The 27,740-nt window shown below is 40.5% G+C and overlaps 1 protein-coding gene across 1 annotated transcript in view; it reads left to right on the forward strand.

The window, feature by feature from the left end:
• The window catches only part of ADAMTS18 (ADAM metallopeptidase with thrombospondin type 1 motif 18), a 151,326-nt gene that overhangs the window by 60,752 nt on the left and 62,834 nt on the right, over nucleotides 1–27,740 (forward strand). The window contains exons 4-10 of the mRNA XM_068527246.1: nucleotides 11,742–12,024; nucleotides 14,539–14,732; nucleotides 15,004–15,087; nucleotides 16,637–16,796; nucleotides 19,443–19,548; nucleotides 22,891–23,028; nucleotides 25,077–25,230. Coding sequence (XP_068383347.1) covers nucleotides 11,742–12,024; nucleotides 14,539–14,732; nucleotides 15,004–15,087; nucleotides 16,637–16,796; nucleotides 19,443–19,548; nucleotides 22,891–23,028; nucleotides 25,077–25,230 — 1,119 coding nt within the window. The remainder of the gene's footprint in view (nucleotides 1–11,741; nucleotides 12,025–14,538; nucleotides 14,733–15,003; nucleotides 15,088–16,636; nucleotides 16,797–19,442; nucleotides 19,549–22,890; nucleotides 23,029–25,076; nucleotides 25,231–27,740) is intronic.

The following is a 27,740-nucleotide window of genomic DNA, read 5'->3' on the forward strand; positions in this document are numbered from 1 at the left end:
AAAGTTATATCCTCTCTGGAATCTTTCTTTTCCTTTTTTATTTAGCTTTATTGAGGTATAATTGACAAACAGAAATGTAAGCATCAACTGAAAAAAAATTGCACAACCTAAAAGTTGAGAATCATGTTTTATTTGGCGGACAAAACTGAGGACTTAAGCCCAGGACACAGCATCTCAGATCGCTCTGAGAGATTGTCCCAGAGAGGTCAGGGAGGAGCCAGGATATACAGGAGTTTTGCAACGAAGAGCAGGTAGTCAGAACTTCAAAAGCTGACTGTTAATTAAAGAGAACCAGACATCTCAAGTTAATGAATTTAGCGCTTTTCTATGTATGGGAAGATGCAAGAGTCTGGGCTCGTTGAAATCTTTCCTTTGATGTGCACCTCAGCTATCTGGGGCCAGCATCCCGTGCTTTTTCATCAAGTCTCCTCGGGGTATCACTGGGGGTGGCTGCAATGGCTGACTGCTTGATGGCGGGCGTCCTGTTTCCATCCTGAGTTTCCTCAGGGCTCAGCATGGGGGCAGCTGTCATGTGATAGCTGGATGGCTGCAGCATCCTTTGTTTACTGATATGGCAGGCAACATTTTTCATTCACATAAGATATTTAAAACATGCAATGTCATGACTTGTATATACACTCAAAGGATTCCCCTCATTGAATTAATACATCCATCACTTCACATATTTACGTGTGTGTGTGTGTGTGTGTGTGTGTGAACATCTAAGTTCTGCCCTCCTAGCAAATTTCAATGACAGTGTTTCTGGAACTTTTCTTGACTCCTAGTAGGATGTGTGTTTAAGAGTGAGGGAAGGCCTTGGACTCAGACAGCCCTGGAATACTGAGAGGTAAATAAAAGTACCCATCAAATAGAACTGCTCTAGGGGTCAGATGAGATTTTGCAGGTAGAATGCTTTGCACAGAGCCTGGTACATAGGAAATCATGAACTGTTTGTTCCTCCAGATGGGGCAGTAAAGGAAGGTGGAGAGAGAGGGAAGGAGAGAGAGGGAAGGAGAGAGACTCCCCAACACCTATGGATCATGATTAAACCACTTGGATTAATTTATAAATGTTGAACCATAGATTGTGACTGCTTGTACAAACTGAGTGTATTTTTGAGCATGTGCGCATTTAATATTTTTGAAATTAATACTAAAATTTATACAGTTAGGCCAGGGTAAATATGTCAACCATTTTGATATTAATAAGTTGTTTTAAAAAAATAGTTTCTTAGAGGTATTTGCCCTTCTGAGAATGGGATGAGTTGGACACAATTGGCATACACCTCTCATGCCAATGTTGAGTTGTGAACCGCTGTTTTCTGGTCTCATGAGATTGGGACTGTCGAAGTCATTAAGTGTTTATTTCGGTAGATTGTTAATTCGCCAAATAAAAAAGTTTCATCAGCATGTTATGAATATCTCTTTAGAGCTGCTTGAATGGCATAATCTTTACCAGTAAAGATGGTTATGGCTGAAGTGCTTTGAAGAAAGGGGCTGAGTCGATTCATCTTTGAGTCAGTAGCATAAACCATTGCATACGGTCAAAGCCGTCTTAGTTAATATTATTTGGGAGCCAGATTTGGTTACTGTAAGTGAAAGAAAAGGATAATTTATTTTGAGCCTACTGGAGTATTTGAAGAAGTAGCCAATCCCTGGCTAGGAAAGAAAAAAGCCAGGCATTTCTAAGAGCTCCTGCAGCAAGATTTTTGGACCTTTTTTCAAATCCATCATTATCAGTGTGATTCAGAAAGCCACAGGGACTGAGAGTACGTGACAGCTCCACCTGCCTGGCTGAGGTCAGGGGTCACCTGGGTAAATCATCTTTGCCCAGTGATGCAGCTGCGTGTACCACAGGCATAGTGCTCAGTGAGCATCTCTTGAACGGCCTTGGAGTGATCTGCTCAGGTGTTCGCTGGGAGGAACCTGTCCCATCTGAACAGATGGCCAGCTTGTAACTTGAGAACGCTAGTCCACAGTTATGGTGCATTCTGCCCTATACTCCAGAAAGTCTACTTTGCTTTTTTTTTTTTTTTTCTCCCAGCAGCAACCATCCATCTAGTCTTTAAGGCTGATCAAAAGCATCCTGTTCTCCATGACCTTGTCTCTTTTCAAGGAGGGCAGGTGGGTAAGAGGTTGGGTTTTCAGAAGGGACTCAGGATAGACTTAATTTAACTAAAGAACATTGTGGATGAGAAGTTGATGGGCACAAAAAGGATCACGTAGAGGAGCAGTCCGTGATTTCATTTCCCATCTCTCTTTCCCATCCCCATCGAAACCAACCACCAAATCAAAACGAAAACCTAGAATTCCAGCCATTCTCCAAGGTAGAAAAATTCATGATTTCACCTCTGTCTTTAAATACCTTCAGTTATGTTTGCAAGAATTTCATTAATATGTCTCTTTTCAGGTCTTAAAGCCTTGTTCAGTCCTTTCACTGTTTTTCTCAATAACACAGCACTGATGCCACTTCCCAGAATTTCAGGTCCAATTGAAGGGGAAAATTTTAATGCACACTGTTAGAAAAAGGCCCGGCTTCTCTGCTCTGTTCCCTCAAATAATCAAATATAATAATTATAACAACAGTAAACACATTTTGAGTGTTTTCTTGCCAAGAGCTGTTCTTAGCACTTTAAAAGTATTAACTCACTTAATTCTCTAAAAACCCGATAAGGGAAGTGCTATTATTATTGTCGTTTTACAAATCAGGGACTTGGAAAATGAGAGGTTTGCTCTTGAGAGGTATGTAGACTTCCTCAGGAGATAAGAGAAAAGCTGAAAGGGGCACTTAACCATCACAGGATTGAAAATACGTTGTGGCTCTTAATTAGCTTCATACCCCCTCCTGTCTCACCAGGCTGTGAGGAATTTGGGGATATTGACGGTATCTGATTAAATTTTTATGGCCTGGGCTTTACAGTTTTTTGAAGAAAGATTACCATGTATATGACTCTGGAAAACATAAATTCCCTTCTAAATCGTATTTGTAGCGTGAGTCCCATTGATGTTCATATTAACATCAATGAATGGATGAGAAATGCTAGATTTTTGTTGACATACGTATTTTTGGTGTTTTTCTCCCAGCCTATGAGATTTGTTTTTCCCCTTGGACGGTAATAGGGAATCCTGAACACTCATTCTTTTTTCAAAGTGTGTGTCCACGTGTAAGGGCCTGCTGTCTGTTAATCCAGCTCTGCATGTGTAGATGCATATGGCAAAAAAATTCTATTTCGGTTTCTTAGAATTACATACTTTATAGAGAACTGAGGATGTTATGAGGGTCCACATGCTCGTGGCAAAATTTTATCAGATTTTGTCTCTTCTCTGATCATGGGACTGGAAATGGTTCCACATGTTTTTCACCTGGAACCTGTTTTGTTTGGTTTTTTTTTTTTTAATATACTCTCAAGTCCCTAATTTTCTTTTTAACAGTCATTATGGCTCTATTTTTTATGTTACCATTTACTGAGCAATGCACAGCTAAGCACAGTACCTGATAAATATTCATTTATTTAACCAACGAGAAAGCCCCAAGTTAGGGATACATTTATTCCCATTTCACAGATGGGAAAAAGAAGGGGAATAAAAGCAAACAGAAGTTCAGAATGCTTAAGCCCAGCTACCAAGCAGCAGAGCTTAAATTTTACCTCTAAACTCTTTCATTTTTATATTGAGTGCTTCCCTTAATGCATTGTCCTTGTACCATTCCATTTTACCTTAATAATATTTGTTACTTCTTCACAAACTCCTAAAATATTCTATTGCCGATGGTTTTCCTCAATTAAAGTCTTTCTCAGACTTTTCCTTCCTTCCTGATCTTTCATTTCTCTGATGCTTTCTTTTTCTCCTTCCCGAACCCCTGGACGGTGGAATTTTGTTTCATACTGATGACATTTCTTAAGCTTTTTGTTTATTCTGAACTGAGATTTCTCCTTTGGAGTGTCCTCATATATGTTGGACAACAAATCAATTATTATTTAGTACTATTATTTAGACAAAAGAGTGGGTTTGTTTTTTGTTTGTTTGTTTGTTTTTTAAGAATGTGATGTCTTCACCTCTCCCACCCCACTGGGAGTTAAAGTAGTTGGTTTTTTTTTTCCTGCCAGTTTTATTGAGATATAATTGACATACAGAACTGCATAAGTTTAAAGTGTAAACCATAATGATTCGACTTAATACGTCATGAAATGATTACCACAGTAAGTTTAGTGAACATCTATCATCTCATATAGATACAAAATTAAAGAAATAGAAAAAGATTTTTCCTTTGTGATGAGAACTCTTCAGATTTACTCTCAACAATTTTCATATATAACATACAGCAGTGTTAATTATATTTATATGTGGTACATTACATCCCTGGTACCTATTTATCTTATAACTGGAAGTTTGCACCTTTTGACTGCCTTCATCCAATTCTTCCTCCCCCCAACCCCTCGCCTCTGGTAACCACTCATTGGATCGATCTCTTTCTTTATGAATTTGTTTTTGAAGTAGAATTGGCCTACAACACTATGTTAGTTCCTGGTGCACAACAGTGATTCAGTATTTCTATACATTTCAAAATGATCAGCACAATAAAACTACAAAGCAGTTTTACAGAGTTTTACAAAATACAAAGATATTACATAATTATTGACTGTATTCCCCAGACTGTACTTTTCATACCCACAACTCATTTATTTAGTAACTGGAAGTTTGTGCCTCTTAATAGCCCTCACCTATTTCTCTCCCCCTCCACTTGGCAACCACCTGTCCTCTGTATTTGTGACTCTGTTTCTGTTTTATTATGTTTGTTCATTTGTTTTTCAGATTTCACATTATAAGTGAGACCATACCGTGTTTGTCTTTCTCTATCTGACTTATCTCACTTAGCATAATACCCTCTAGGTCAATCCACGTTGTTGTAAAAGAAAGTGATGTCTTCAGTGAAGTCACAGTATTTTTGTGTGGCTGTAGTTGGAGATAGGTTAAAAATTTTTAAAGTGAAAAATAATTTGATTATTGATAACCGCAAATATATGTCTTTGCCATTACTTCTCCAGCCAGCCTCAGGGGGGCTACTTTGTTGTTCTGTCAGTTAGTCTTTACTAAAAATAGAAATAGATTAATGATACTGCCTGTGGAGTTCTTTTTTAATTATTATTTCATTTGAAGTTCTGCTTCATTTTTAACAAACCTCATTAACCCATTAAGTCTTTGGTTTTTGATTATTTAATGTGTATAAGTGTTGGGATACAAGTCACGTAACACACAGACCCTGCCTTCAGGGAGCTTGTCTTGTCCTAATTTTCATTGATCTTTAAGGCTGTTCACTCCGAACTTTTTAAAAAAAATTGTGCCTTCATACCAGCACTTAATTCATCAACTGTTTCTAGAATCTGCAGTCTCCATTGTTCTGTTAAATCTAAAGCCTTTGATAGAGTTCAAATATGACCTATAGGGAGGGAGTTTTAAGTGGAAATTGAGGGAAATTTCTTGAAGTCTGATTTGTACCTGACATGAGTCCTTTGAGAAAAAAGTAGGCCATTGAAATCTAAAATAGGAAACAACTGCTAACAAATAAAAAACATATTCTCTTACAGTATCTCCTTTTTAAAAGTATAAAATGGAAAAAATCTGATCTGAATATATTATTGACTCTTGGTCATCATCCATTGAATTTTGAAACTTAGCAGCTGAACTACAGGACTGAATTTCTAGGTCTTCAAATTGGAAGAGACTGAACCATATTGGTTGGAAGAGATTGAACACGTGGGAACACTATTCAGTCCAGAAGGGGAGCTGGGAGCAGCTCTCAGCTTATTGCACCCGCGTCTCCATGGACCTGGGGCCTTTCCTGTCCTTCTAGCCTAGAGGACGCCTAAGGGTGTCCTCACGCTGCAGCCTCTGCTGAGTGGACCTCTAGGTCTCCACCAGCCTCCTGTGCCTGGCCAGCTTCTCCCGTCCTCAGTTCTGAGCTGTCCACCTCATAGTTCTTTCTAGGTTTCCCCTGCATGAACCAGGAAAGGGCTTCTGGTCTCTGTGAAAATACCTGTCCTCAAAAAAACTTCCGAAAACAAACTTATGGTTACCAAAGGGGAAAGGGGGTGGGGGAGGGATGAATTAGGAGTTTGGGATTAGCAGATACAAACTCTCTGTATAAAATAGATAAACAACAAGGTCCTACTATATAGCCCAGGGAACTATATTTAATATGCTATAATAAACCATAATAGAAATGAACATGGTAAGAATATGTGTGTACATATATATGAATATATGTGTGTGTGTGTGTGTGTGTATATATATATATATATAACCGAATCACTTTGCTGTATACCCGAAGCACTGTAAATCAACTATATTTCAATTTTAAAAAAATTTTTCCTAAAAACCTTCCAAAATCAGTCTCCCCTCTCCCCTCACTCTTTCTGTTATTTTCTCTCGTAGAGCCCTGCTTGTTTTCCTTCATACTTGACACAAAGGAATATTTCCTACCCAGTGTGATCATTACTTGTTTCATCCCTGCTTCTCCCATTTAGTTGGAAGCCCGTGGGACCACAGATCCATCTTGTCTTCCAGGCCACATTTTGTCAGAATGTCACGTGTGTTCAGTCACTCAGCATGCTTCATACATTCTACAGTTAAACAGATGGCTCCTTTTAGAGGTACTGGGTTTATATTTTTAAACTATAAGATGTAGTTTTGATTAGACTCCACTGTTTTCCATCAAACTAAACCCCCAAAAGGAATATTTTTCTTCCTTAATATCCAGCCCTGTAAAATGCTGGTTTTGCTATAAAGAATTGTTCTGAAGTTTTGTCCTTGTTGCCCTAAACTGTAATATAGAGGGTTGTTTGGGCCCCATGTGTTGTCCCAATATAAGATGCCAATTTTTTTTTTATTGCTTTCTTAATGCAGAAGTTGTCACTCTGCATCTGAGTTGCCTGCAGTTCTCCAGAAATAACGAGAAAAGAGAAGGCTTCTAAACAGGTTCGTCCAGTTAAGGCAGTTGAGTGGCTTAAGCCTTTGATATGAGTTTAACCAAGTTAGGAAGTTAGCTAGGCTGCAGAGCTTTCATGGATAATTCCCTATTTTTTTTTCCCCCCTTTAACTGTTCACTCTGTCTGCTGGGGATTGTGAATGGGGTCTCTTGTCTTCTCGCACCTCGGCGAGGTGAGGGCCCTGGGAGGCCGGGCTTAGATGTGAGGGCCCTGCTCAGGGAAGGGGGGCCTGAATCCTACCTGGGCTCCCAGCAGAGAGTCGCTCACAAGGTGGCTGTGAAGTTTAACTAAGGTATTACAGGGAGGGCTCCTGCCTTCACACTGTTACCCCAAAACTGGATTCGCCTCTTGGTGGGTGTCCAGCCAATAGACACAACCAAGCGAAGGGGGTATTACTACTTGCAGCAAGTGAGGAGAACACTGGGGGTCCTTCCCAAAGCAGCATCTCCCTGAACAGCACAACTGGGGAAGTTTGAAGCTCAGGGTACTTGCGTTATTCGTGAAGGGGCTTGAGCAGAGTAGAACTCAGCACAGAACTGGGGGCCAAGGTCGACAGAGTGCAAGCTTTAGTTGATTGAAGTCAGGAGGGTCAACGTCATCATTCCATCCTCCACCTGAGTTGGGGTCTTAGTTCCTGCAGAACTCAAAGACAAAAATGATGTATATCACTTGAGGAGGAGCTAGGACTCTGCTTTATCACTGCACTGTTATTTGACTGTCTTTCCTCTGTTCCTGCATTCCTTTGTTCCCTTAAGATCATTGGCTACTGAAACCTGTTCAAGGGCAAGCATGGTGGCCAGGCTTAGATCACAAAATGGCTTAGGCCAAAATGGCTTCTCTTATGTCAAGAAAGTCATGCCTGGTTCTCTTTCTCCAGGGACCCCATAACGGATCTGCTTACAAAATCTGTAATATAGAAAGAGTTCAAGGTTTTAATGAGTTTGAACATGTCGCTTCCCAGCTCTGGTTTCCCTGGCTGCAAAGGGAGGAGGGTGCTGGCATGGCCACCCTCAGCATCCCCTCGCTCTGAGATTCTTCAGTTCACTTATTCCACAGATGTATGTAGGCTAATAGCCAATTATGTATTGGTTGGTGATGTGTGGCATACACCAGGGATGCCAGTGTACGACTGAACGTTTAAACTGGACATCAGAGGTGGTGGGAAGGTTGCATTTTCTTTGTTTCCTTCATTGAATTAGGACACACAGCAAATAAACTGTGGCCCGAAATACGGGAAGTGGGGAGGGTAGTTTTCGGCAGCGTCCTGAATCCTGTCTCTCTGGGAAGATGGTATTGAATCTAAGACAAAGCATCAGAAGGCCAAGCAAGTGAATCTGTGGAGGAAGAAGATGGCAGGGGAAAGGAAAAGTGTGTGCGAACTCGGTTAAGAGTTTGTAGGCAAGGAATAAAGACGCAGACGTAGAGAATGGACTTGAGGATACGGGGAGGGGGAAGGGTCAGATGTGACAGGGTGAGAGAGTGGCACGGACATATATACACTACCAAATGTAAAATAGATAGCTAGTGGGAAGCAGCCGCATAGCAGCTCGGTGCTTTGTGACCACCTAGAGGGGTGGGATAGGGAGGGTGGGAGGGAGGGAGACGCAAGAGGGAAGAGATATGGGGATATATGTATATGTATAACTGATTCACTTTGTTATACAGCAGAAACTAATGCGCCATTGTAAAGCAATTATACTCCAATAAAGATGTTAAGGGGAAAAAAAAAAGAGTGTGTAGGCAAGGAAAGGAATTTTCCCTTTACCCTTTTAGGTTCTTGGCTGAGACCATGCCCCCAGCTGTAATAAAGGAGAGATTAACAGGAGAAAACAAGTAGACGTTTAATAACAAGTATACCTCCTGTGTGCATGGGAGATGCCCAGCCGAGCTGAATAACTCCCCCAAAAGGCCCAAGCCATCCCCCGCCCCCTGAAATACCATCTCCAGCTAAAGACAATAGAAAGGTTGGGGTAGGGGATGGCAGTTACGGGAGCCTATCAGGCAAAGCCCAGTAAACAAGGGTATGGCTGTTACGCAGATTTAAGGCGGAAACTTCTCAGTTGATAAGAATTTCTGGAGTTTTAGTCAACCTCTCCTTCCTGGTAAAAGAGGGAGGCCCCTGACACATGGAGTTTTCCCTTATAAAAGTAAATGCTCTGGGGCTTCCCTGGTGGCACGGTGGTTAAGAATCCGTCTGCCAATGCTGGAGACACGGGTTCGAGCCCTGGTCCGGGAAGATCCCACATGCCGCGGAGCAACTAAGCCCGTGCGCCACAACTACTGAGCCTGCGCTCTAGAGCCCGCGAGCCACAACTACTGAGCCCACACGCCACAAATACTGAAGCCCGCACACCTAGAGACCATGCTCCGCAACAAGAGAAGCCACCTCAATGAGAAGCCCGCGCACCGCAACCAAGAGTAGCCCCCGCTCGCCACAACTAGAGGAAGCCTGAGCGCAGCAACGAAGACTCAGTGCAGCCAAAGAAAAAAGAAAAAGTCAAAGACGTGTCCTATTCAGGATGGTATGAAGGAGAGGGGACAGACACAGCTGCCAGGCTCCAAAGGAAGCAGATGGTGGAGAGATTCGTGGGCCAGGAAAAGGGATTCAGATTTGAGATGAATACCAGGGCGCGTGAAGTGAGTTAATTCATGTTGGCCGAGGACACTGGCCGATGTCAGGAGACCATATTGGAGAAGATGGGGGATTTGGAAGGTTCAATAGAAAGTGTCCAAATGCGGATGAAAGTATCTGCCAGCCTGGCACGGGGCTGGTGAGGGGGACAGGCTGCTCTGAGATACAGCCTAAGGTATGGTGGGTGGGCAGGATTTCTGGGATCGTGAGATTTTACTTCTTTAAATTTTTGTTGCCAGTTGATTCTCCCATCATCTCTATGACAGCAGGAAGGCGAACTGCTTCATGACTTTGTGCCTCTTTGTGCCAGTGCCTAGAACAGGGCTGTGAATTAGATGCTCAGGGTGTTTGCTGAACGAAGGAAAGCATCATGCTGGTGCTACAGACCATAAGACAGTCTTTGTTTTTTTGTTTGTTCGTTTTGTCTTGGCTTGGTTTGGGGGGGGTGTTTTTGGCCACGCCATGAGGCATGCAGGGTCTTAGTTCCCCGACCAGGGGTCGAACCCGCGACCCCTGCAGTGGAAGCGTGACATCTTAACTACTGGACTGCCAGGGAAGTCCTCATAAGACAGTCTTTAAGAAGGCAGCAGACTTCTGAAGTGGAAGGAAAATCAGGACCACATCACACATTCTGGGACTCCTTTTAGGAGTGAGAAACTGAATCGTGACAGAGGCTTAAAATAAGGTCTGGGGACAGCCCCTCTGCTGCCACCCATCCACCCCACACACGCCTCTGTGTTCCCTTGGTAACCTGCCCTCACCCTGACACCCCCTTACATCCTTGAATATTTATGTGTCTGGCTCCCCAGTGAACTGCACGCTGTGTGTGCGTATTTCCTGCACAGGTATGTGCTCGCAGTTACTTGCATGCCTGGCACCTCGCTGGCGCTCAGTGAATGTGGGTTGATTCACTCACTCATCATTAGTCATCCAAACTGCTGGGATTGAGAGTGTGTAAAGGGCTTCTGGAATGGTTATTTTATCTCCCCTTGAAAGGTGGTCAGGGCAGGAAGAATTCTCCCCATTTTGCACATGAAGCAGGTGGGACCTGAAGCACTGAGTCACAAACTCTGTACTTCGGTGTAATCCTTGGAGCAGTTAAAAAAATTTGTGATACCTGAGTCACAAGAGATTCGGTTTTTGATGGTATGGGATTCTGTCTGGGAGTGAGTGACTGTGTGTGTGTGTGTGTGTGTGTGTGTGTGTTTAGATCTGCAGGCGTTTCCTATGTTCAGCAAAGTTTAAGAATTGCTGGCCTGTGTCCGTGCTTTGCAAACCTTAACGGGCAGATAAATCACCCGGGATCTACGTAAAATGTAGATTCTGAGTCCGCAGGTCTGGGGAGAGACCCAAGAGTCTGCATTTCTAACCAGACCCCCGGCTGAGGCTGGAGCAGAGAAGAGAGAGTGCAAAGCGTGCAGGGAAAAAGGCAGGGGTGTATTGTGGCCGAAATATCAGGTACAAAGATAGACGTATTGTGCCATGAACTTGAAAGTGACGTTGTGATTGGATGGGCTCGCCCCAGTCCCCTCTTTCGTCTCAATTTAGCAGATATGTCTCTTCGTGATGGTGCAACCCATTGGATTCCCCAGACCTCTGCTTGGAGATAAGTGATAATCGCTCACTTTGCAATCCTTGCTACTTCTTTTATCGAGCGCTTATGAAATCAAGATGGAATGTCTTTGTTTTTACTGTCTACACTATAAGCTCTTTCAGGGCGAGGCTGTTTTTCAATTCATCACTCTGTCCTGTGTTTACCACAATGTCTGCCATGTCCTAGATGTGGAGACTCCAAGGATGTCACATGGCTTAGCCCTTGAGTCCCAAACATCAAGACTGGCAGCCTAGAATAGTAATTAACAGTACTGCCCCAGTAGGTGGAGAATTCTGGGTGCCAGTACTAGCTTTCCTACTTACTATCTTAGCCTAAGTGTTCTCATCTGTAAAATGGGGGTAATAACAGTTGCCACTGCTCATGGTGCAGATAAAACGACATGATACACTCCAAGCATTTAGCACAGTGCCTGCACGTGGGAAGAAGCCGATAAACAATTGCTGAAAACCAACACGTCAAAAAAGGGATGCGTGGTATCCTTAATGTTTTCTTTGTGTTTGGCTTTTTAGTCAGGTCTCATAAGGACACGGAAAAATGAATTCCTCATCTCGCCATTACCTCAGCTCCTGGCCCAGGAACACAACTACAGCTCCCCTGCAGGCCACCATCCTCACGTGCTATACAAAAGGACTGCCGAGGAGAAGGTCCAGCGTTGCCATGGCTACCTGAGCTCCAGCGGGAACTCTGCTGGTCACCCCCCAAGTCGCACTCCCCACACAACTTGGAGTCCAGAAAGAAAACATCACCATGGAAGGTTGCCAAAGCAGCACTTTTGTGGACGACGCAAGAAATGTATGTAAGGAAACTTTTTCTTGTTCTGTTCCTCTCTGGGCCCTCGACAGGTTTTCCCAAGTGCCACTTGGGTGTGCTGACTTTGCAGGTTAAAATTGGGCTACACTAAGCCCCCACTGAAATTAATCTTGGAGATGGACCAGAAATCATCCCTGTCAGACAAAAACTGGGTGACCATTTTTTCTAAGTTAAACTGGAAAGATTTATTTTCCTCTTCTAACATCTTTTACTTTTTAGTCGAAGGTCCCAATATTATTTTAGTCGCTGTACCCTTGAGAAAAGGACCCAGTCTTCCAAATGATGAAAGAAATCAGAGGTGAATTCCCAGGTGGGACTGGGCGTTCCTTTTGAGGATTTGAGGGAAAGACTTCCCAGTTAACAAGAATATTGGCACCTGATTGGAGGTGGCGATGAAACATAAGGACCCTTGGACTTGGTTTGTGACCCGGGCGCAACCGTCTGCATTTTTCAGACCAGCAGCGTCCAATGGAAATATAACACCTGCCCCAAATGTAATTTTACATTTTTTAAATGCCACATTAAAAAATGTTTAAATGGGTAAATGAATATTAATAATATATTTAACACAATGTATGCAAAATATCTCAACATGTCATCAATATAACCAATGAAAACAAATTAAAATGAAGTATTTTATATTCTTTTTTCCTATTAAGGTTTGGATATCTATTTATTTAACACTTCGAGAACAATTTCAAATCAGACAATAGATTCTCACCAGAAATACTTAATCTGTGTCTAGATTTCATAAAATTTAAAGTACAAGTTTAAAAGTAGACTTAAACAGTCAAACTGTTCCAGATATGCTCAAGGTTTTCAATAGCTGAAACAAATACTGCTTTTTAAGTGTAAAATAAAATTAATAAAAATTAAATAAAATTAAAAATTTGGTTCCTTCAGTGGCACCAGCCCCATTTCAAAGTCTCAGGAGCCATGAGCAGCACATGACTAGCTAGTTGGACAGAGCAGCGAGGTGATAACCGACGGAGAAGAGGAAGTGGTACCCCTGCCGTGCTGATCAGGAGCAAAATGCAAGACAGTTTCTACCGTTTTAATTGGTTTTGGGGATTTGGGTGTAACTGAAATATCCTTTTTAAAGAACATCTGTTTGGCATGAATTTATAATAGTAGTGGTATTAATTAATGATAGTAATGATATTTATAGCGGCAATGATATGTATTTTTTAAAAATTAATTAATTTATTTATTTATTTATTTTTGGCTGTGTTGGGTCTTCGTTTCTGTGCGAGGGCTTTCTCCAGTTGCGGCGAGCGGGGGCCACTCTTCATCGCGGTGCGCGGGCCTCTCACTATCGCGGCCTCTCTCGTTGCGGGGCACAGGCTCCAGACGCGCAGGCTCGGTAGTTGTGGCTCACGGGCCCAGTTGCTCCGCGGCATGTGGGATCTTCCCAGACCAGGGCTCGAACCCGTGTCCCCTGCATTGGCAGGCAGATTCTCAACCTCTGCGCCACCAGGGAAAGCCCCAATGATATGTGTTTGATATGAGATATAAAAGCTAATCTTTAGAGCAACCTTATGGTTGTATATTACACTCTTTTCATTGATGAGGAAACTGAAACTCAGAGTCATTTATCAAAATGGCCTACTTGAGGTTTTAAATCTAACTCTCAATGATTTGATTTTTTAATTTCTCTCTGTGGAGCGTTGACTTCACTATAATGACTATACCAGTTGTTAAAGTATTAAAATATATCTCTATTCATAGTACATACTGTCCTGAGCTTTTCAAATGCATTTTCCTTCCCAGCAACCCTTGGATCTGTCACAGTCCAATAACTAAAGGGGTCGTGCTTAATCCAGCGGGTACTTCCGGGTCTCTGCTCAGAGACTGTGGCCAATATCCATGCCTGCACCTTATCTATTACAAAGTATTTAATTTTAAATATCACTTCTGACTATGCTGTCTCCCCAGCAGCTAAATTAATATCAGGTCAAAGAGCCCTTATTGACCACGTATTTTGTGCTACATTAAAGTTTGTGTTGATGAAACAAGAACATGGGCAGTGTTCTACAGGATACATATTTCTAAATTTTATTTAGAAAATAATATACAAAGTGTGATAATGAATTCGGAAGCAAAGGATAATGTCTTGTTTCTGCAGTTTCTTAGCAATAAAATAAAATGAGCATTTCCTTCCCACAGTACTGATTTTTCTTGACCCGCTCTTCCAACTAGAATTGTAGCTTGTTTTCTTTGACTCTTTAGAAGAACATTTTTGAGTTACTGAATCCATTTGTCTGTCTATCCATCCATCCAACCATCCAACCAACCAACCAACCTTCTTTTGAAAGAATCTCTCTTGACCATAAATTAGGTCCATAGCCCCGGGACAGGTACCGGTGGCATCATTTATCAGGAGGTGAGTGAAGTGTTGGTTACATGGTCTCTCTCCTCCCCTTGTTTAGATTTCTGTCTGTCTCCCCTGGATGATCTCTGCTGATAGCCCTCCAAATGCTCTTCTGTTCCTTGTAGATGCCCCTAAGCCTCCCACAGAGGATACCTATCTCAGGTTTGATGAATACGGGAGCGCAGGGCGGCCCAGAAGATCAGCTGGAAAGTCACAAAAAGGCCTAAACGTGGAAACCCTTGTGGTAGCAGATAAGAAAATGGTGGAAAAGCATGGCAAGGCCAATGTCACCACGTACATTCTCACGGTCATGAACATGGTAAGGGAGATTGTCAGGACCCCAACCCCCTGCCTCTCCAAGATAGCTAAAAATCATGGAATTCCCTCGCATGGGTTGAATAGCAGGTGTAGCCACATGATTTTATTGAAAAAAATTAAGTTTGGAGGAAATTGGCTTCATACATACATGTATTTGGTAAAATCAAAACATACATGCTTATATATATGTCTGATTGATCTCCCCTGGCAGTTTTGGAAATTTTCAAATTTTGTTTCTTTTACTTTCGTTTGATTTCAATTTGTTGCAACAGGTTTCCAGCCTCTTTAAAGATGGGACCATTGGAAGTGATATAAACATTGTTGTAGTCAGCCTTATTCTTCTGGAACAAGAACCCGTAAGTGCCAAACTTCATTTGCTTCATCATTCACCCTGCCCTTCAGGATACACTTATTGAACACCTACTGTGTGCCAACCCATGTCATTGTCATTAGAAATTCAAATTTGAAAATTTCAGATTACCCTCAATGAAAGTACAATCTAATAGGGTTGTGCATTTAAATACTAAAACATCACAAAATAATTATTTATATATAAACATACAAAATATATATGCAATATATATTTTTCAATATACAGTGATAGCCAATAGGATTAAATGTGCATATATAATATGAATACAAAAGTAAAATATAGATATTGCGTTATATAACTATTATGGAAGCTTCACAAGGAAAGTGCATTTGGTAAGAGATTTAAAAGTTAGCTGGATTTTGCAAGTTGGAGATGCTGGGTAGGTAAAAAGGATATTTTGAAAATATACTGAAAATAGGTCATCTGAAACTTCTGGTGGTAAGCCTACTGTCTCCCAAAACCAACCACCTTAGGTAGTACTACAGAAACTAAACAAGGAATAATTAACTGCCCTTGACTTGCTTACAGTGGGATGCAAGACAGAACATATAATAAAGTGTTAAGTTGCATGTCACCTACTGCTTTGTAGTGTTTTGATGTTGAAACTGTATTTTCTGAGGTGGGGATTACCAATCCAACTATTTTTAAGTCCCCTGAGGCTTTTCCTCTCCATCTGTAACTCCAGTAATGAATGGACAAAGCAGAGAGTCAGAGACCAGACAAAAACGATCCTAATTGCCCAGGTCTATAGCGCTACAGAGGTTAACAACGTATCAAGTTATTCTTAGAATTTTGGAAGGGCAGAAAAGGTGTGTGTTGTTCGGGAGACCCTTCTGTCTAACTTACCACTCACACTTTGCCCAAGGACTCAAAGTCAGCAACATCCTAATTCACTGATACTTAAAGATTTTGCCTAAAAACCCTCAATTCGACCCAAGTCAATAGTTCTGAGAAAACATTTTGATAAAAATTATTTGAAGACTAGGTCCTTTCTTACCCTTTAGCGTATTGTGGCTATTTGTTTCTTCATCCATTCAGTGAGCTGTCGTTTTATTGACTGATGGATTGTAACCTATGATGTGCCGAGCCCTTGGCTGGAAACTTTGACGTAGGGGTAAATAAGCTATGGTCAGTACCGTCCTCATGCTTTGCTGAAGAAGTCATGGAACTTTATCCCCATTAATTAATAATTATGTTCTAAAAGTAGTAACAGTTCTATAAAGATGGTACCAGCGTGAGAGGAACAAAGGTGTTTCTAACTGATACCAGTTTATTTGTTGTTGAAACACAGTTGGTCATAAAGCACACTACTGAAACTCTGTAGTAACTATCAATATTGCGAGCGTTTACCCAAAATATTTTTAGTGTTTTTTTTTTAATACCAATATGTCCAGCCTTAGCTCAGATGTTTTCCTCTGCTGAGCCTTCCCCCAGAAACAAGATGCTTCTGTGTTTGCCTGTACAAATGGAATGATGCAGCGTTCTCATCTCTGTGACAAATTCACACTTTAATTTGTGTGGGTTTCCCATAGGGAGGATTATTGATCAACCATCATGCAGACCAGTCTCTGAATAGTTTTTGTCAGTGGCAGTCTGCCCTCATTGGAAAGAATGGCAAGAGGCATGACCACGCCATCTTACTCACGGGATTTGATATCTGTTCCTGGAAGAACGAACCATGTGATACTCTAGGTAATGATACGAGCAAATGCTTCGTGCACACCCATGTTAGCTAAAAACACAGTCTGGAAACTTTCTGTTGGGTGGGTGGCCCTTAGGATTCTTAATAAGGAGACTTAATCTGCAAATTGTGGAGTATCTTCATTGTACCCTCTGCTGAACATTGTTCTTTTTAACTGAACTCAGTGTGGAATGGGGACCCCTTTACTTTATTCCGGTTGTGTTTTTCTTTATTAAACCTTTTGATGATCCTTCAGGCATGAGATAAATTGTCATTTAACTACATAAGTTGTAGGTTATTCCATAAGCATCTTGACTGCAGAACTGGATAGATGGAAAGAACTGGACTGGTCTCCGTGACACTCAGCTATGCCCCTAGATAGCACGCTTCTTTTAGAAAGTTACTTGAACTTTGAAGGACTCAGCTCTTCCATATTTGTACAAGACAGTGAATAAGAACTCTATCTTTCACATCTATATTATATTTTCTAGTATAGTCTCTTGCACACAGTAGGAAGTCAACGATTTTTTTAAATGAATTGATGCTCATCTAGATCGGGGTGGGCAAATGTTTTCTGCAAAGGGCAAGACAGTAAATACGTTAGGCTTTGCGTGTGTCATCCAAGCTCTGTTGAAACTACTCACTTCAGCTATATTAGTGAAAAAGACAATATGTAAACAAGTGAGCATGGCTGTGTTCCAATAAAACTTCCTTTACTAAAACAGGCAGTGGCAGCCATATTTTTCAGACACAACTGATAGTCCAGATTGATGGTAAAAATTTGGGGGAACTGAGAAAAGTTTACATGATTTACTCCCATTTTTTTCCTCAAAATATATTTTTCCTTGAAGTGCTTTATAATCCTTCATAATATATTAAAGATAAAAGTAGATTGGACTTTTATGGGCTTCCCTGGTGGCACAGTGGTTAAGAATCCGCCTGCCAATGCAAGGGACACGGGTTCGAACCCTGGTCCGGGAAGATCCCACATGCCGCGGAGCAACTAAGCCCGTGTGCCACAACTGCTGAGCCTGTGCTCTAGAGCCCGCGAGCCACGACGACTGAGCCAGCGAGCCACGACTACTGAAGCCCGAGTGCCTAGAGCCCATGCTCTGCAACAAGAGAAGCCCTCTCAATGAGAAGCCTGCACGCTGCAACTAGAGAAAGCCCGCGCACAGCAACGAAGACCCAACACAGCCAAAAATAAATAAATAAAATAAATTTGTTTAAAAAAAAGTAGATTGGACTTTTAGATTTTTTTATTTTTTGTATTTTTCAAATTCTCTGTAATGCCTGTATTATGTCCTATAAAATAAGTTTATTTTAATAGTTCACGATTAATCACAGTCTTCAAACCACGATGCATGACTGAGAATCAACCGTTTGGGGTATTGTTCCATAGGCTGGGTTTTTATGATGGGGGTGGTATACATTCAGTCATATTCTGAGCTTGGAATTTGCAAAGTGACATTTGATAGCCCAGTGCATTGTTGCTATTTTGAAGAGGGATTCTGAGAAGAGGTAGTTTTATCAGTCAGTCAGAGACCAAAATATACGGAAAGGCTTGGAGAAACAAGTACAGTTATGTTAGGACATAACCCTAACAACTGGTCTATAAGTCACTTATTTAAAGCAGCATGTCCTAATGCAAAGAGCATGGGTGTTGACTTCGAATATGTCTGCACTTAAATCCTGAGTCTAGAATTTATGACTGTGAGATCTTGAGCAAATTAATTCACCTTTTGGAGCCTCAGTTTCTAATATATAATTATACACACGTAGATGTATACAAGGCATATAGGGCAGTGTGTGGTACTTAACTGCCATTTATTTAGCGTTGATGATGATGGCGCCATCCGTGATGTGTGCCTATACATTAGGTTTACCAGATGACCTCACTTACATCATGGCAGCGAGGTGGATGCAGTCAATTCACAAGCATATATTTCATACTCTTGGGTACATATCCTTGTTCTACTAGTTATGAAGACCCACGCTTGGGAAGAAAGGCATTCAACACTATAATGTAGTTCAAGATAAACTCGAGAACAGGCCGGAATGATTTTATAACTGCTCTTGGAAGGAGGTAGTTTTGGGGAACAGGAACATTTATCACATTATAATGAATAGGAGAAAAATAAAGTTAATCTGTTAACACTCTTTAGGCCTTTTCGTGTTATCTGCTTTGGAGAAAAATGAGGATGCGTCTCTTAGAAAATATACCTTGTTTTCTCTTAGAAAATACACCTTGAGCTTTGATGCTAATACTACCGTTAAGTGACTATTTTACATTGGTTTAGCTGTCATTTTAGCAATTGTTCTGACCCAAATAATGAGCTTAGATCAGGCATATAAATATCCTGTGACTTGCTATCCATCCTATATATAAAATGGGAATTACAATACTCATACTGCCTTCATACAGTTGTTAGGAGGGTCAGTTGATGACAATATCTTTTAAAAGCAAGAAAGTATTAAGTCCTACTCTTATCTATTTAGAGAGGACAGAGAGGCGTATACCCTTAGTGTTTTTCTACCGAAAAAAGAAAATACATTAATCCTTTAAAACTGTGCAGAACATTTTGAGGGCATCAGAAATGATCAGGTATCTGTGTGTGTTCCTTTTGACTTTGGGTTTGAAATTGCTCTGTCAACAGGGTTTGCCCCCATCAGTGGGATGTGCAGTAAGTACCGAAGTTGTACCATCAATGAGGACACGGGACTTGGCCTGGCCTTCACCATCGCTCATGAGTCAGGGCACAAGTAAGTGACCCCTTGATACACCACTTTATATGAAAACCAGTTGGGTGATTCACTGACATTCCTCTAATGATTATTATTGATCTGGGTAGAATAAATAGGGTAAATCTTGTATAAAGCTTAGAATAGTACTTGACTATGAGAAGGGCTCAATCAAAGGCCAGTCATTGTCGAGGCTTTTGTTAAAGAACATTTGATAGCTACTCAGTGTTACATTGTGTGCATAAACGGACTGCGAGTTACCTAATGGATCCTCTGGTCATTTAAGCATGTGTTTATTTTCTTCCAAGTTTTGCGGCAGTAAAGATACTTTTAGTTCATTATACTACAGAAATAATCATGGGGACATGTCAATTCGCAGAATGTAATGACATGTTAATTGTTTAAAAACTTTTGTGTATGCTGGATATTCTTTTCCTCGGTGTCATTGCATGTCCTTAATAATCTTTTAATTCTTCTGTGAGAATAGGGTTAGAAAGGAGGAATAAGGAACCTAAGAGTAATGAGATGAATGTATTTTATGAAGCATATAACCTGGTACACATACAGTTCTACAGAGAATTTTCAAACATTATTTAAGCAGTAGCATCTATATTGGAATAAGCATACTGCTTCACAAAATGACTGTTTCAGAGGGTGTATGAGTTTAGGAGTGTATGTATGTGTGTCTTGTGTTCAGCATTTATATTGAATGCTCGTTTTCAGAGCATCAGTTAATTTCTGACTTAAAAATAAAAGCAAACGCGATCTATTTTGCAACTATAATTTATATTTTGGTATTTTGGTATTAGTGTGTCTTGTGAGCTATTTATTATCTTCAGAAAATTTGAATCTTGACCATTACTGTTATCCAACAGTCACCCAGCATTTTGTATCTACGCACAACTGCTTTCATAGCAAGATATGAATGAACCAGTTTTATTGGAACAGTGGTGCAAAAATGCCCATTAGGCACAAGGTCCCTTTGATAAGTGCAGGAAATAAAATATCTATGAATGTCAAATATACATCTAAATTTGTTTCACCAGCATGAGGTCCACATGAACCAGTCTTCTCGCTTTTAAAAAAGTATTGGCCTTTAGGGACTTCCCTGGTGGCACAGTGGTTGGGAATCCACCTGCCAACGCAGGGGACACGGGTTAGATCCCTGGTCCGGGAAGATCCCACATGCCGCAGAGCAACTAAGCCTGTGCGTCACAACTACTGAGCTTGCACTCTAGAGTCCGCGAGCCACAACTACTGAGCCCGCGTGCCACATCTACTGAAACCCACGCACCTAGAGCCCGTGCTCCGCAACAAGAGAAGCCACCGCAATGAGAAGCCCGCGCACCACAACAAAGAGTAGCCCCCACTCGCCACAACTAGAGAAAACCTGCGCACGGTAATGAAGACCCAGCGCAGTCAAAAATAAATAAATTTTTTAAAAAAAGTATTGGCCTTTAAAAAATGTAATCATCCTTGGTCATGAGTTAAAGTTACCAAAATCAAAATCCAGCACGTTAGTAAGGAAAACCAAAGACATTCTCCAGGTGGGGTGAGGAGAGTCAGAGGTAGGAGGAAGAACAGATACAATGGAAAGTACATACTCAAATTCTAAATAACATGACCTAACAAGAGTTAAATTTTGAAACAGACAATTCATGAGATTTTGACAAGACTTTTGACGTGTGCTAAAGAAAACGCATGTTATCTTCTAAAAGGGTGTTAAATCAAAGTAAATTAGAAAATTAAGAAATTTCAAGTTCAAAATTCAATTGAAACTTGGTTTTCTTATGTCCGTAAAACCACAGTGAAATGCTGATTTAATGACCTTCTCCTCTTAGAGTAATGGCTTTGATCTCTCCCCACCTTATCCCCATTTCTGTGATTCTTACTCTTTCCTGTGGTGCTTTACATGTAAATTGCCTTCTGCTTTTGACTTTCACAAATATATTTAGAAAGAGTGTCTCCCAAACAGACCCCCTTAGTTTCCTGGTTAGGTACAACAATGAACTGAATTGGACAAAGTGGAGGATGGGAAAATGCTTTCCCCCGAGTATGTATTGAGGTTAATTAATACCTGTGTGTGAATCCGTCACCTCTAAAGCCCTGGGGTACTCACTGATAGGACCACAGTATACTGCCATCCTGCCATTCCTTGCCTGATAAATTGGGAGGAATGATGGGAAAATAGCTAGTTTGCAGACATGGGTCACAATAGGATCATATCTATGTTTATAATACAGTTGTTTATTTGGAATAGGCTACCTTTGAAGGATAGCTATATTGATGAATTATTATATCAGAGTAGCATGCATATTTCCACAGAAATCCTACCTGCCTCTTAAAAATATGTTCTTAGGAGACACATTTTACTCCTCTAAATAATTAGGCTAAGAACAATCTAAATCAATGATAAATTGGTGTATCCCTCCATTCTCTACCTCCAGAGAAAAGTCACAAAAAGCTTTTTTGGGTACTGAATTTTTTGGAGATGACCAAAGAAGCTTATTTCCCCATCCCCTTCCAGTTTAATATGGCCTGAAGTAAGCTCTGTCTTTGTGGTGTGTGTATTCTATGTGCATATAAACTTTAATGTCACATTTATGCTACCAGTTAGGAGATTTGGGAGTCATCGAGTCATTGAGGTGTAATGTATATGATTTCTAGGTAAACCACCTAAAATTATTTTTACTCTGTTATTGCTAGAACCTTCTTTGGTGAAATAGGCTAAATTAAAGTCTTCTCAAAAAATGCATTCAAAAGAAGTCCGTCATGCGTCTTCAGTAGATGGATTGAGCCATTAATTTTCAAAGATGTTTATGACTGTAGGTAGGGGAATTTAATTATATAAAGAGCCTGTGATTTCAGCAATGAAGTGATCATCATTAGAAGTTTATATGTCACACTATCCTTATGCATAAAGAGTCAATAAACAAATATAATCAGCTTCTGTCTGTACTTACCTCCTACTCATTCTGAAATTTCTTACCACAGTTCCATATGGGTGGCAAGAAAAAATTTTTTGCTGTTTGGAATAAAAGAATTTGACTGTCTCATCATTTTAGTTTAACTTGGAAATCTTGACCAAAAATTTCTTGCCCTTAAAATCTGTAGCACGTATACCATTCTTTGATTTTGTGGCCAAGGTATAATATAAAAAAGCCCTTAGCATTCTTTAGAGTTTTCTACATGAATTTTACAACACTAGATAGTACCTTGTTTTGTCTTTCCCTTTTCTTACAATTTCAATGACTCTGTCCCTCACTTGGGTTCCCTGCTTCTCCATACATCTTTTTCTTCCTCTGCTTACAGTTTGGGAAATGGGTTCCCAGAAGGCTTTCTGTCTTCTTCTTTCTGTTTTAGTTTCGGCATGGTTCACGATGGGGAAGGCAACCCCTGCAGGAAGGCGGAAGGCAACATCATGTCCCCCACGCTGACCGGAAACAATGGGGTGTTCTCATGGTCCTCGTGTAGCCGGCAGTATCTGAAGAAATTCCTTAGGTAAGACAGGCCAGAGCCAGGGGCGTTCCCAGGTTTGGAGTAGTGACCGTGAACGGTGCTCAACAGACACGAAAACAAATACTTGGTGGCTTGGTGATGATGATATTGTCATGATTATTGTTGAAGAAATACAGTGAAGGTCTCATATTGTGCTAAATGTTCCTCATATATTGCCCCATTCAATCCTCACATCGATCCTATTATTATCCTCATTCTAGAGTTGAGGAAATTGAGTCTTAGGGAGGTTAATTGTGCTTAAGGGTCTATAGCTGGTAAGTTATCAACATAAGACTCACACTTAGGTCTGTTATGACTCCATGGTCTGTGCTTGGAACTCTCTCTCCTCTATGATGTCCAGAGGTTGCTGGATATATTGCCTTTTTACTGTAACTAATTATTTTAATCTAATCAATCAACTCGGTCGTAAGAGTATTAACAGTGCTAAAATGGTGTGCTTGTGTTACAGTGAATGGAGCCTTGTGTTGACTGGCTATTTTGTTTGAAATGGCCACGAGCTAGCTCAGTGTCCAAGAGACATCCAAAGGGCATGATGAGAGCTATGTAAAATCCCTTCAGTAACTCAAAACTCCTAGATTTCATTAGTAAAATGAGAGTTAGGAAGGTAGCACTATTTGATTCATAGTAAGTGATGAACACAGACTTGAAACTCTTTGACATTTCCTTTGATTTTCTTAAATATTATATATATCTGACTATTTTACAACACTAGAGTTGTGGTTAAACATACGTGTATTGTATCATTTTATATGTATGTAGATACAGCTTGTTAATCTATGTGGGCTCGCAGGAACACTCAGGTTCTTATCGCATCTCCCTTTGACCAGATATTAGGGAAACTAACCAAGTTTCTTTGAGAATTATTATTCCCCTGATACTTATTTTTTTGAACCTGTGCCAGTGCCTATTATTTGCAGATGTTTACAGAATTAGCCGTACACACAGGCAAGGCTGATTCAATGGAAGGGTGTGTAACCAAATGATGCCCCAAAGGATGGTAAAAAATTGACAAGCCTCTCGCTGTGTGACTTTCTCACATAGAAGATTTTCTAATTCATTTTAAATTTATGATCCGGGGCCTGAAGTTTTCTCTTCTATCTCATGTGAGAATGGAATCAATAAATATTATAAATCAAGGTCAATTTAGTATAGATTGAACTTCCATCATTTTTATGATATAGTTAAATGCTTTTTTTGTGTATAATAATAATAACAGCAACAGAAGCTAACTTTGAATGCTTCCTACGCTGTGGTCATCATGTTACATTGTCTCGCTTGATGGGTTAACAACTCTTACGGAAGTCAAATTATGTCAGTAATGAGATGTATAAGAGTTGATCTTGATTCCATGGTTGACTAGGACCCCCATCTGTCTGACTCCAAAATCACACATAACCACCATACTATTTTACCTCTCAGTGACATCCTAGTTTAATTATTTAAGTAAGTGGAGATAAGGTGCTTTCTATGAAGATCTATCCCATTAAGACCGATTTTTTTTTTCTCAACACATCCTTTCTCCTGATTCCCTGATTTGTTTCAAAATCTTTTTAGTTTTTTGCTCATAAAGATTATTTGAGGTAAAATACATCTTTGACCACTGCCCCATTGTCTGTAAAAAAAAACACAACATGACTTTCAACTCTATGAAGACAAGTAACTGTCTCTAACTTGTTTACTCTGTAACTTTAATACTCACCACAGAGTAGGCACTCAGACAAATTTGTTGCATATTGTTGAATGAGACTATTGGGGAAAGTTTTCAAATATACTGACTTCTCCCATCTCCTAGTAGGTCAAGCCTCACAAGTTGGATGGCTGTAACTTCCAGTACCATGTACAACCCTTTGCAGTTGTGTAAATTTCATCTTCTTAGACGGGACAGGACCCACTCTTTTCACTTTAAGCATGTACCTATTTCTTTGCCATGTTACATTTTTCTTCACATGAATGCATTCAGAGGTATGTTGTTTTGTGTGGCCAGATCACAGATAGACATGGTAACTAATAAGGATGTGTTATCACTGCAGTACACCTCAGGCTGGGTGTCTGGTGGATGAGCCCAAGCAAACAGGACAGTATAAATATCCGGACCAACTACCAGGACAGATTTATGATGCTGACACACAGTGCAAGTGGCAATTTGGAGCAAAAGCCAAGTTATGCAGCCTTGGTTTTGTGAAGGTATGTTTGCTTGTGATTTCAAACTTACATTAAGATTCTATCGTGTGTCTGTGTATCTACCAGAAGAATAAACATTTGGTTTGCTAAGGCCAAGGGTTAGAGTCTGGGTTATCTCTAAAATGTCATCTGTTTGGCGTGATAATTAAGTGGCAAGTTTACTGTCAGTGAATTATCCAGGCTTATCCCCTATAGACCATGCCTGGTTTAAATACCATCTGACTGCGTCCTTGGAAGAAAATTCCTCCTCTGTAGACAAAGATTTTATCACAAGTAGTAAATCTAGATACAATAGCTTTTACCTACTGCTCGTAACTGTTTTTGTTATCATTGTTTCATATTCCCTTTTAATGTAATTCATATAAGATCATCACCACCTCAGAAGGCATACATATGCCTTTTACAGTAATATGAACACGATCGTTGGCAGCTAACTTTTTTTTGTATGTGTCTTGAGTAATCTTAACACTTTTTTTGTATGTATGTTGAATAATCTTTTGTTTTTTGAGTATCAAGGTGTATCTTGAGTAATCTTAACACAATTTTTGTGTCATGTTTCATTCAAGAAAGACTTACATGTTTTGTAAATAAGTTGATTTGTATAATTTCTTTTAGATTCCGCGTATAAGCGATATGATATGATAATTGTCTTTCTCTGTCTGATTTACTTCTCTTAGTATGATAGTCTCCAGGTCCATTCGTGTTGCCACAAATGGCATTATTTCATTCTTTATTATGGCTGAGTAATATTCCATTGTGTATATATACCACATCTTCTTTATCCATTCATCTTTGCTCTACACCTGAAAGTAACACAACATTGTTAATCAACTATACCCCAATATAAAATTAAAAATTAAAAAAAAAAGAAAGACTTACCTTTCTGTGAAAAAGATATATGGGAAAACGCAAAAGTCCAGGACGTAGAAATGGGAGAAGCATGGTTCCAACTGGTTGACAACTACATCACTGACCATCTCAACATCCCTAAAAAGTAGAATCATTTTTAAGTTGGTTAATTCCTAGTATCCAGAGAGAAACGTGGAAATTCTAGGTATCTGGATACATGGAAATTTTGGAGATTTATAGCTCCTCTTCCCCTCTCTATTCCTATTCCTTCTCCTCCTCCTTTCTTCTCCCTCTTCCTTTTTCTCCACCACCATCACCACTACCATTACCACCATCATCAGCAACACCACCGCCATCGCTATCGCCATCACTAATGTCCTCCGTCACCACCATCCACCATCACCCTCCAGCAATTGCTAAGTGAGGCTCTGCTCCACGTAAGGCATTCCACTTAGAGACTTATTTTACTTTTCCTCAATCTTCACAACAACCTTTTGAAGTGAGAATTATCACCCACTTTTTAAGTGGAGCTCAGAGAATGTATTCCATTTGCCCAGAGCCACAGAAAAAAGCTTCCTTGGTGGAAGTTAAACAAATCGCATCACCCACATTGATGTTAAGCTTCCTCCTCTTCATTAGTTAACACCAGTGTTTCCTAAACTTCAGCATTAACATTCAGTCCTTAACAATTACCTTTATTAGTTGTGCCATATCTCTGTATTATTTTTCACTTGTTGCTTTTCTATGAATCAACTCACTTTAAAAAAAAATAAAAGTCCAGTCCTAAGAAATAATAACCACCAAATCGCCGGTTTGACATGGGACTGCATATTTTTCTAGTGCAATTTAAATGCGTAACCATTAGAAAAGTGTATGCATACACCGTCCACATTTTTTGGTGTATCCTCCATGGTATGTGGATCTGAATTTGGCAAACACTAGCGAGCTGGAGAAGGCTGAACACGGGACAGATTTGGGGGGACAGCTGGGGAATTTTGTTTTGGACATGTTAAGTTTGAGATGCTTGATAGAGTTTGATATGCAAGGACCATTAACATTTTGAGTATGTCACGCTTCCCCTGAAGGGGCATCCAATCTTTAGAATACAACAGGAGAAGGTGGCCAACCAGAGACAGGACAGAACAACATACAGCATTGAGGCTCTTTCCTTAAAGAGTCACATCCAGGCAACATGAGACCTTTGGAGTCTCCGTGGTTATTTTCCTTTCCCTTAAATTATGACTTAAGTCTAGGGAATTATATAGATAAGGAAAAGTTAGATGAATAGGCTGGGGAAAAAAAGAGGGAAGAATAAGCAAAAAAGTGCAAACTCTCATTTCTGTTTACTTTGAAAGGAAGCCTTCTCAGATGGCTCTCGGGTCGTCAGAGCATGTCGTTGGCTATAATTACGCTTGACTTCTGTACTTCACCGCAAAAGAAATAACATGTTCATACAGCCTGTCGTATTTCACTCTGGAATCCCTGTGTTTTTGTGTTTTGCTTTATTTTACTGGTCTTCTCCAGCTGCCCCCTTTCCTTAGCCCTGTGGCTTGGCGTTGGCTGTGGAATGGGGGGGTCTCCTCTGCTTTGGTCCACCCTGGGGTCATTTTGGTGGCTGCCATATAAGCTCTGGGTGTGGGTTATGGCTTTCCCCTGGCTGTAAG

Source organism: Eschrichtius robustus, chromosome 19 (genome assembly GCF_028021215.1).
Source record: "Eschrichtius robustus isolate mEscRob2 chromosome 19, mEscRob2.pri, whole genome shotgun sequence".
In the NCBI taxonomy this organism is placed as follows: Eukaryota; Metazoa; Chordata; class Mammalia; order Artiodactyla; family Eschrichtiidae; genus Eschrichtius; species Eschrichtius robustus.